General features: G+C 34.1%; 1 protein-coding gene across 1 annotated transcript; it reads left to right on the plus strand.

The window, feature by feature from the left end:
* Positions 1–122: 122 nt before the first annotated feature.
* Positions 123–2,385, plus strand: LOC107808154 (divinyl ether synthase CYP74D3-like). The gene is made up of 2 exons (XM_016632648.2): positions 123–1,077; positions 1,599–2,385. The coding sequence occupies exons 1-2, from the start codon at positions 188–190 to the stop codon at positions 2,143–2,145; spliced, it is 1,437 nt and encodes a 478-aa protein (XP_016488134.2). The 5' UTR covers positions 123–187; the 3' UTR covers positions 2,146–2,385.
* The last annotated feature ends 9,675 nt before the right edge of the window (positions 2,386–12,060 follow it).

Below are 12,060 nucleotides of genomic sequence, written 5' to 3' on the forward strand. Positions count from 1 at the left end.
CAATTTACTTGAATAACTCAACGTTCTTTAGCCGCCTGTAAATTGCTGTTGTACTATGTAGACTAAAATCTTTAAAATTACTTCTAACGTAGATCTTATAAATGCATCAGCTGACATTTTCATCAACTCACTAAACCGATATATACACAAAACAGAAACACCAAAAACTGCAAAAGATTTAAAAAAAATGTCTTCCTTTTTAGTATCATCAAATAATCTTCCAGAACGTGAAATCCCAGGTGACTATGGTTTCCCTATTATCAGTGCCATTAAAGATCGATACGATTACTTTTACAAACAAGGTGAAGATGTTTGGTTTCATAGCAAAGCTGAAAAATACAAATCCACTGTTGTCAAAATCAACATGGCACCAGGCCCTTTCACCTCTAATGACTACAAATTGGTGGCATTTTTAGATGCCAACAGCTTTGTTTATATGTTTGATAATTCTCTCATAGACAAAACTGACACTCTAGGCGGCACATTCAAGCCTGGTAAAGAGTACTACGGTGGTTATCGTCCTGTTGCTTTTGTCGATACTTCTGACCCTAACCACACTGCTCTGAAAAACTACATTCTTACTTCATTCGCTAAGCGACATAACTTATTCATTCCCCTTTTCAGAAACTCAGTGTCTGATCACCTCTTTCAAAATCTTGAAAAACAGGTTTCTGATCAGGGGAAGTCAGATTTCAATGCACTTCTCCCGAATATGACGTTTGGTTTCATTTTTCGCTTGCTTTGTGACCAGACTAATCCATCTGATACAGTTCTTGGCGCTCAAGGACCAGAACATCTTCGCAAATGGCTTTTTCCTCAGCTCATTCCATCATTGAGCGCGAGAAAACTTCCTAGCTTTATAGAAGATTTGCTCTTCCATAATTTCCTGATACCATTTGGTCTCGTGAAAAATGATTACAATAAGCTTGTTGATGCATTTAGCAAGAATGCAGGGTCCATGTTAGATGAAGCTGAGAAACTTGGGATCAAAAGAGAGGAAGCTGTACATAACATACTTTTTCTCGTAGGAATCAACATGTTTGCCGGCTTAAATGCATTCTTCCCTCATCTCATCAGGTCAGTGTTGGAATTTGGACTTATGTTAATTAGTTACATCCTGAAATAGATAGTAGTTATACATAAAAGATAAGGCTTGATCCTAATTTGATTATATGCCGGAGGTAAGAAGATATATATCCCTTTCCCTAGATATCACAATAATAACACTTAGTGTATTATGTTCATTGATTACTTACATGGAAAAGTGGATATTGACTATCCAAGTTATAAAAAAATAATATTAAGTTCTAATCCTAATCTAATTTGTATATACGACTATTTAACATTTTACTTTGCTTATGTGTGGGATAAGTTAGGCTCATTAACTATTAGCTTGTGACAGGTAAGTTTCTTTATTAATAGAGACCAAACATCTTCCCTAGTTAACAAGAATAACTGTCGTGTAAATGTTTCTTGAAAACATGGTAACAAACGGTTGTGAAAGTTGATCACAAGCTTAACCACCTGACTGATACTACTCAATCATGGAGTCCTAAATAAATTTCTCACATGAACACTTTCTTTCCTCATCTGATCAGGTTTGTGGGCGAAGCAGGGCCTACTCTACACGCTCGACTTGCCAATGAAATCAGGACAATTATTAAGGAAGAAGGAGGGGCAGTCACATTATCAGCAATCAACAAGATGAGTTTGGTCAAGTCCATAGTTTATGAAACGTTGAGGCTACGTCCGCCCGTGCCATTACAGTACGGTAAGGCCAAAAAAGATTTCATGGTCGAGAGCCATGATGCATCTTACATGATCAAGAAAGGGCAGTTCGTCGTTGGATATCAGCCCATGGCTAGTAGGGATCCCAAGATTTTCGACAAACCCGACGAGTTTGTCCCTGATAGGTTCATGGGTGAAGGAGAGAAAATGCTCAAACATGTTCTTTGGTCTAATGGAAGGGTAACAGAGAATCCTGCACCAGATAATAAGCAATGTGCAGGAAAAGACTTGGTGCATTTGTTGGGCAGGCTAATGTTGGTGGAGTTTTTCTTGAGATATGACACTTTCACTGTGGAAATCACTCCCCTCTTTCGCGCACCAAATGTTGCAATCAAGACATTAACTAAAGCAACTTGATTTTCTGATGTATTGGATGCTTAATTAAGTCATGCAAGTATGTGCGCGCATTGGTGTTCTGGCATAATTATTGATTTTTTTTTATTTGTATTGTATTTATTTAATTTGGTTGTTGTTGTATTTGTTATTGATTATTTAGATGAATAAATGTTGATGATCATAAATCAAGTCAAAGGAATTAAACATTAGAAGTATAATGTGTATCTACTTGTCCACTAAGAAAGATTGTTAATTATTAAGAGAGGCATCGCAATGTTTTTGCTTTTCGTTATGCTTAGTACATATAGACCATTTGCTTTCTATACTCTATAGAAAATTCTATGGTGGGAATGGGAAGTGTCAAAATGAAAATTTGAAACTCATCAATGAGAATTTGAGACTCTTAAGTGCAAAAATTACTTTGTAACTGTTGTCAAAATGGCCTCCTGGCCAAACTTGTACCTAATTGTCAAGCCAAGCAGGTATACGAACTTAAAATTTTTCTATTTGAACACCTAACTCATATATTTATAAACTAATAAACTCCTTTGATTATTGACCATGGTTATGTGGCACTAGCACATGTGACATGGATAAAGTGCGTCCAACTCACATAATTAACGTGTGTCAGTACAATAGTTTTGGATTAAAAAATTATAAAATCAGGGAAAAAAATATATGGAATGAGGGTTAATAAACACATCCCACAAAGCGTGTATATCAATTGCGCTAAACTGCAGGAATTTCTATTGTTGAGCCGGGTGAGCTACCTTAACGGCAGCTCCCCCTCCCCCAAAAAAATCGGTAAAAGAACCTATTGTCGATAAAGTCCGGACCGAACCCTAAATTCAAAATGATCGGCAGCCCATGTTTCTCCATAATCATGCTCTTAAAAATTCATCAAGAACCTACTCTTCAATCAAATCTTAAGAACCCAAATCAAACAAGAATACTTTGAAAGTTACCAAAGACATTCTAAAAAGTTTTTTATCAAATAGTGCTTGGTGTAGCAGTGAAGGAGGAGATGAATTTAGTGGTGAAATAGAATGCTCCCCCACTTTGAAGCCATCGTTGATTTCTTTTAAATTCCAAAATTATTTTTTTGTGTTTTTGCCAAATTATGACCATGGTGATGTAAACTACTGTAAAATTCAAAAATTGGCCTACAACTTTTGGATTCTTAATCTTCCTTCTCAAATGACTTTTAGTGGAAGAATAGCTTGGGAGAAGATTGAAGGGTGCTTTTGACAGTAAAATATTGCTGGTTTTGATTTGGAGGTAAAAGGAAAAAAATGGATTTTGAGTGGAAGGAAAGGGAAGAAAGGGGGGGGGGGGGGTTCGGGAATTAAGTTGAAGTGTTCAAATCGAAAAGTTATAAATTAGTTTAACGAGTTGGCAATCAGGTGCAAGTTTAAATGGCCACGAGATATTTTTACTTTAATTAATTAGTTAAAGTTTTTTTTAATCATAGATTGCTCACCGAAACTCAATTTTACTAACTCAAGGGGCATGCCTTTGACAAAGACTTGAAATAATCCAAGCAAACCTATCTGGTTAAAGCCTTCGTATCACTTTCCCCTTCATGGTTCACTCAACTCAAATACAGTATAAAAAGCTGCACAAACCGGCTAACAACTTGTTTTGATTGTTTTTACGTGTTGTTTCATAATGTATCGTATTGTATTGTACTGTATTATTTTGATGAATTTAATATTTGTATAGATTGTATTGTTTGCCGTCGTTTCATGATGTCACACACTAATAATATGAAAAATAAACTAGTAATATCACTAAGAAAAAATAGGATACAAAGTAAAATTATTATATAAAAGAATAGGGTAAAAAATAAAATATAATTATTTAATAATAAGGAAGGGCAAGATGAGAGGAAAAAGCAAGGTAACGACGTCACCACACCAAATCCGTCGTTCCATAAAGTGACACTTTTTGTTGTTACGTAACAACATATTTAATGATACGATACAACAAAATTTAAGTAACAATTAAAACAAACATTGTATTTAAAGTAACAATACGATACAATACAATAGGTAACAAACATCCAAACAAGCTGTTAGAGCCTCCAAGCCTCAAAGTGGGGTAAATTTCACAAATGATCATATCTTTGGGATCTTTACATAAATAGCCAGCCATATTAATTGTTTACTTTTTCTAGCCATATAGAAAGATTATACATTATTTACATACTTATACACATATAATACATAAATTATGTATATATTATATATTCACCGACTATTTTTAGTTTAAGTGGTTGGATGAACGACTATTTGGGTTAATTCTTCGAACTTTTTTCCCCACCAAAATCATATAACTATGTTTTTCCGAACAAAAATCATAAAGCTAACTCACACAAAAATCATAATGATCGAAAAATACAACTTTTCAGTAGTATTTTCCAAGTAACCTTTTCTTGTACTATGAGCTGAAAAAATTAGTATTATGGATGCATTACGCATTGCTTGAAACCAATTGATAAGAATGAAAATAGGTATATTAGTAATCGTGTCTTGCTTTAGAACCTACTTGTTTTTTTTTTCTATGACTTCTTTGAGGGGATACATTTCATTATTGGTCATATAACTATAATATCTTTTTACTAAAGTTATATAATTATGCTTTCTCACACAAAAAATTATAAAACTTTTACTACCCCGCACAAAAATTATAGTGAACGGAAAATACAATTTTCTGAATTAGTACTCCATGCATGTTACTGGGCATGTACTTGACAAAGACATATACTAATAGTCTGTTTGGCCAAGTTTCTAAAATCAACTTATTTTGAGAAGTGTTTTTTTCTCAAAAGTATTTTTTTAAAAAGTGCTTTTGGTGAGAATCAGTTTGTGTTTGGCTAATTAATTTGAAAAGCACTTTTGAGCAGTAATTAGTGTTTGGCCAAGCTGTTGAAAACTGCTTCTAAGTGTATTTTTCTTAAAAATGCTTTTGGAGAAACATTTTTTTCTGTTTCTCAAAAACTGCTTCTGTCACTCCTCAAAAGCACTTTTTTTTCTTCCAAAAGCTTGACCAAACACCTCAATTTTTGGCCAAAAAAAAGTACTTTTGGCCCAAAAATAAACTTGGCCAAATGTGCTATAAATGATCTCAGCACATGTTTGTGTTTAAGCTCCAACATCTGCTGGACAATTCCAATATTTTTATTTTGTTAGTAATTGACGCCCTGTACTAGACCAGATAAAGAATGCAATACATGTGTTTAAACAATTCCCCCGAGATATTATCCATGGTTGGAAATTTTCCAGTGCAGGAAAGTCATATATCAAAGAAAAGCATGTCTAGAATTACGTTTATTGAATCAATCTATACAACTTCAAGACACAGTGGGATGAGTAGGCTCTAAAGCAAGATAAGTCTACTACTAATGTCCCTATTTCTTTCTTATCAATTGGTTTGATATTAGTATTATCCGTTTCTAGATAGCTATATGCTAATCGTTCATCCATCAGTAATAGAGAGAATTTAACGTAACATAACAAGCTAAAAGTCTAAACTCGTTTGAAAAACTTATTATGCCAGCGGGTTTCATGTGTTGGATGTCAATATGGGTGTTAAATGGGCGAGTTGGGCTGATTTTTTGGCCTGAAAAAATTGGCCAAGTCAATAATTGTGTGTTTGGTTAAGGTGAGCTTGGTCAAGATAGGCTAAGATTTGGGTCGTAGCTCAACCTGTCAAACTCTTACCAAGCTTTAATTAATGGGAAAAAATACACGAATGAGCATTTTTTTAAAAATATTTAAGAAAATAATACTACTTTTTGTTTATTCCATAAATGGCAAACTTTTTTTACACTAATTGCAGATCGAGCTTATACACATAATTAATGAGCAGCCAATATATAAAAGCATTAGGTATTTTATACAAAACGCAATTAAATAATTATATTCCTAGCAAGAATTCTTTAAACCCTATACCTTAAATCACCCTGCAGCCAACAGACTTTCAGTTACACTGGTTAATATCCTTAGCGTCAATTAAGATAGTTAACATCCTTAGCATCAGACAATTGATATTCGTAATGGCTGTAATTTTTTTTATTCCATAAATATCACATATATTATATAAAGAGATGAGAAACAACTAATAGGAAGCAAACAACTGAAATATCTAATAATACTTCTTCTGCCATGGATAACATATGCACAATTTTGGTTCAACATAACGGTGAAGGGGATATGCAACACAAGTTTAAGAATTTTAGTGTCGATGGGGTGTTAATCAATATGAATTGGAATTTTAAAGCTATTCGTTCAGAGATATCAAAGATACTTGGAGTTGATGTATACATTGATATGATGGATATTGGATATTCCGTGAAAGAGTACGACAAGAGTTTGGACTTGTACGTGGAGTTAAAAAGGAAAAAATTATCTTTCACTGATTATGCATTATGTATAATATTTAAAGAGCAGGGTAACAATGGTACATGCTCGAATCCGGTTGTAAACAAATCAAACTCCAATGTTTTTCAGAATTTGCCAATGATTGACAATCTGGAAACCATTGAATGGATTAGTTCCGAAAATGGAGAGGACTATGATGTTATGCAGATCGATGAATATAGTACACATCAAGAGGTTAATGAAGGGCAATTGTACAAAAATAAGAATATGCTGCAAATGTTATGAAACATCTTGCAATCCGAGAGAAGTTCCAGTTCAAGGTTGAACGTTTAAATAAGACCAGGTAAATGTAAATTTATCGTATAATTATATGTAGTGATAGGATGCTTTGTCAGTTGTATATTTAATTTAATAATGGTAATCTTATTTAAATTTCAATGAATACGCTGATATACCCGGCTGAAGATACATGTATATAGCTAACTGTATCAAGTGTACCTCGTGTCTTGTAAAATTATATGCATGGCAGATTCATAATCGGGAACAGTAGCACTAATATTTAGTATGGTTATATTCCTATATATTAGTATTAAATGATACAAATTAAATTTATCTATTTTCTGAAAGAAATATGAATTATATATGTAGTTTTTTCAGCAAGTAGGATTGACAAACTAACATTTGGGTAAAATGATTGAACTAGTACTTTAGATTATATAGATTATATGCACGAATTATACGTCGAACGATGGTTGTACTATATAGTATGTGTTAGTAGAAAATCATACAAGTTTTTAGCAAAGTTCATAAGTTAATTTTTATATATGAAATCAGAAAAATAATTCACGTATGTAGCGTAATCATATTGCAGGTATTATTGATGTTGGGCATATTTCGATATATGTTGATGTTACTTTACCCATGTTTTAACCATTTTTTAATGCTATTTGATCTTTAAAATGCCCAACATGGTTTAATTATTGGTTTTATGACTAATTTAGTTGTGTGTGATGATTTAAGGTATTTGGAGTGCAAAAATATGAAGAAAAGGTGCTCTAACTAGAGGAAGAGGGGTTGGATGCGTCGCATCCAATCTAGAAAAAAATCAGATTTCGTGCACCCTTAGCAGTGAAGTTGGCCCATAGCATCCGCCTTAGCATCCGCACCTGGGCAAAGCTGAGAGGTGAAGGACGAAGTGGATGCGACGCATCCACCCTAGCATCAATCCCTGAAGCTGATTTGGATTAGAAATAGGAGAACTTTGGCCCACGACTTTTGTACGCAATATATAAGCCAAAAACACCTCTTTTAGGGCATCTAACATATTGGGAAGGGGGAAAAAACCACGACAAAGCTGTGGAGGCCGGAATTCATCAAGTTCCATCTTTCTCCCACCAAACTTAGTAATTTTTATGTTTCTTTGTATGATTTGTTGTTTGGCTACCATGTCTATGTGGAGCTAAACTTCACGTTCTAGGGTTGTGGTTCTTTCATGACTATTGTTATTCGGATATTGATTTTGACTTCTTGATTTATCATATTAGTTTATTTATTCAATCTTGCACTTAATTATTTAATTGATTGATCACCAATTGAATATTATCTACGAATCTAGAATTGAACTCGAAAGTGGGAATTCTATATTGCATATAGGATTGAGTAGGGCAAGTTCTTGAACTCGGGCATCGGGGAACGGATTCGTGGTTAGGATAGACATATATCTAATTGCCTTGCTTGGTTGATTTACAGGAATTATAAATACGTTCTTGTTGATTCTAACTCCATAGACATATAGGCGTTAGGTTAGCTTGAATAGGCGAGTAAGAACTCGACAGATTATTATGAGTTATATTAACCCTGTCAACCAATAAGCTAGATAAATTAGTCGGTCAATTCAATTTAAGATACAATATGATTGTTAGATAGCCCATAACCCTAGATCGTTTTTATTACATTGATATCATAAAAAATCTGCTCTTTCTCTGTTCAAAGTTCATTATTTATATTTTTTTATTTAATTAGTTTAGAATAAAATATTTTTAGGTTTAATTCTTATTTAGATAATTAAGATAGTCTAATTTAGTTAATAGTTAATCATAAGTCCTCGTGGGTTCGACATCCGACTTTTAGTCACTTTATTACTTGACGACCGCGTATACTTGCGTGAGTGTGTTTGGTCGCAACAAGTTTTTGGCGCCGTTGCCGGGAACTTAGAAATTAACTATTTTTCTACATTAGGCTTTTACTTTTATCTTTACAAGTTTTTTTTCCTTCTCTTTTTGTAAATATTTTATTTTTATAACTATTTGATTTTTCTCTTAGTGTGTTTCTAGTTCTTTCACCATGACATCTGGGGATGAAATATATCGAGGTAAGGTTATTGATGAAGACTCTTGGTTGACGGAAGACTTATATGGCCCGTCATTTTGGGCTTATTATGACCTGAACTCTTGGAAATCTGAATTTGAATATGGGAGTAAGGGTTGGTATTGGGACGAATATTCTCGATTAAGGGAATATGCGGAACGACGTTGTCTTCTGATAACGTTGGTGAATGATTGGTCTAAGGAGAGAGATGATCTTGCACATAAAATTGATAATTTTGGCTTGGATGTGCATAACTTGGATGCAAATTTGAATGAAAAGGTTGATGCGTGTAATGGCCAACAATTTAATGATGAGTTGTGTGAAGCTAAAAAAAATCTTCTAGACCAAATTGAGGAGCTAAAACGAGAATACCAATCATTAGACCATATTTTTCTTGAGGATGCCAATGTTGAGAAGAATACTCTAGAGTCATATGAGGGAATAAATAATATTACTTTGGGAGACTTGAGTGTGTGTATATATGGGAATGTAAATAGTAGTACAATTCATGAGTTAAGGCGCATTAGACCTCATTCCAATTATTTTTTCACATTGTGTTTAGATAGTAAGATAGTAATCGAGTCATCTGAGCCAATGAGCGAGTCAAAGGGTGAGGATGAGAGTGCGTATATTCTTAAATTTATCATGCCAAAAAGCAAAAAATACATTCCTCATCTAAAGGCCGAGAAGTGTAGAGTGAAAAATTTATTACTTGGCCTGGTTATCGTTGTAGCCCCACCACTGGAGCATAGCCATAGACTGGATGCCATGTTAGGGGCTTAATTCATAAGTTCGAGGTGGAGGCAAAAAGCGGTTCACGTCGTGCTGCGACGTTAAATCAGGAGCTTGTTGGGAGACAACCCAGCTTTACTGCTTTCTTTTATTTTTGTTTACTTTTTATTTTATTTTATTTTTATTTTTTTGTAGTATTTATTTTTATTTTGTAGGACTATGAGCATAGGAAGCAAAGCCATTAGATGAGTGCAAAAGCGAGCTAGATGGTGAGGACTAAGTGTGGGGTGCCCACATAAAGGACAATGCCTGGGGGAAGTCTGAGTACCTCGTGAGCCGCTATTGCTTCGGCCTTTGGCCTACCAGGGAGTTTCGTTTACCCTCTTATTATTTATAGTATGCATTGAGGACATTGCAAAATTTTAAGTGTGGGGTGAGGAGATCGTTTGGATGAGTTTCTGTGCTATTTTAGCTTAGTTGTAGTACTCATTCTTAAGTGTAGTAGCTTTTGTGAAAAGAAAAAAAAAACGAAAAAAGTAGAAAAATTAGACTTTTCCCGACGATTGATCTCCTAGACAGTTTTCTTGAGGGATTAAAGTCTAAACAAAAATCCAAAAATATGTCTTTTAGCTTTCTTTAGGCAGTAATAATCCCCTATGGTTTTTTTTGTGCCTCGATTCTTTTCCATGTGATGTAGTTTGAACCGGGTAGTTTTTTTTTTCTTTCCGAGTAGATTAGAAATTTAGGAAATAAAAGGAGGAAGAATGATGAACCTAAGCGCCCTTGACTTGTTTCATAGTAGCATATTTATGCTTTGTCATGTGTAGTATCTCCCCTATATTTTAAAATTGATCATAAAGCCTTTATAAATTGGATAGTATATTTTGTGATACCTATGTCTCGTTTACATGACTTATGTTCACTTTGTACTTAATGCTTAATATCTCGTTGCTCCGTGAATACTTACATTGCTTGAGAGTCGAAATGTAATCGTCCTTAGTGAGTCATGTACCATGTGTGTTGAGGTTTTTGTGTTGTCCGTGTATTGTACTTGTGTCTAGAACTTGCCCGGTATGTGAGTTGAAGCGAAATTTGAGGTGATGCTCGGTTTGAAAAATGATTTTAGGCTTTCTTTGATCTTTTTGAGCTTATTGCTTATCATAAAAAAAAAATTATCCCTAGTTAACCATTTTGAGCCTATTGACTTTTATTTGGTACCCACATTACAAGCCTATACCCTTTTTATTCTTAATTGATATTGTTTTAATCCTTTTACCTCTTAAAGAACTTTAATTGTTAGATGGGCTCTAAAAGAAGTTAGAAGGGACTAAGTGTGGGGTGACTTTTGAGTGGAACCAATGAAAGAAAGAAAGGTGCACTTGTTTTGTAAAATACTACACTAGCGAAAATTGAAAAAAAAGAAAAAAAAAAAGAAGAAAAAATAGAAATGAATAAATTATTGTCTTGTTCTTGCTAGTGGGTATGAACTAAAGTAGTGCTTAAAGAAAAAGGGACTATTTTGGGGGTGATATTGTTTGTAAAATTGAAGTGGTGTTGAAAAAAATTCGCTTAAAGTAATTTTGTGATGTATTAAAGTGCTTAGGAGGGTGAGTCACTATTCCTTAAATATATCCTACCCATCCCTTAGCCCACATTACAATCATGAAAAAGTCCTAATTGATTTTAGATCGAGCGAGCTTACATTAGTAGAGATTTACATTAAGGGCAAGCCTATGGTACCAATTGCATGCATGTGACTTCTTTGTGAGAGTGAACGATTTTCTTTGATATATGTGAGTCATTAAAATATATTTGATCATGAGATTCGAATGTGTGGATTGAACTCGCTCTCTTGTTCTTGTTGTGAGGGCACATGGTTTCACGAGGGATATATAATGTTATTAGACTTCTCTATGATATTGGGTGTTCAAGCCATGAGTGCATTGTGACATTGAGTCGGTTTTTGAGGTTAGGATTGTTGTGAGCATATTATTTTTGTTTGAATATTTTTAAAGAATGACTTAAGTAAAGTGAAGTGTATGTGATGCATATTCTAGAGCCTAATTGTAGCAAATAACCATGGTCATATGTGTAGTGTGCTTTGAATGATAAGAGCTTAATTTTGTTTCGTCTACTATAGTGATGGTTTGTTCGAGGACGAACAAAGGTTTAAGTGTGGGGTGGTGATGTTGGGCATATTTCGATATATGTTGATATTACTTTACCCATATTTTAACTTTTTGATGCTATTTGATCTTTAAAATGCCCAACATGGTTTAATTATTGGTTTTATGACTAATTGAGTTATGTGTGATGATTTAAGGTGTTTGGAGTGCAAAAATATGAAGAAAAGGTGCTCTAGCTAGAGGAAGAGGGGTTGGATGCGTCGCATCCAATCTAGAAAAAAATCAGATTTCGTGTACCCTTAGCAGTGAAGTCGGCCCATAGCATCCGC

The sequence above is a fragment of the Nicotiana tabacum genome, chromosome 19 (assembly GCF_000715075.1).
Source record: "Nicotiana tabacum cultivar K326 chromosome 19, ASM71507v2, whole genome shotgun sequence".
In the NCBI taxonomy this organism is placed as follows: Eukaryota; Viridiplantae; Streptophyta; class Magnoliopsida; order Solanales; family Solanaceae; genus Nicotiana; species Nicotiana tabacum.

Coding starts and splice junctions, on each gene's coding strand:
- LOC107808154 (XM_016632648.2), top strand. CDS start 188: ATGTCTTCCTTTTTAGTATCATCAAATAATCTTCCAGAACGTGAAATC. Junction 1,078..1,598: donor TTCTTCCCTCATCTCATCAG/GTCAGTGTTGGA, acceptor TCATCTGATCAG/GTTTGTGGGCGAAGCAGGGC.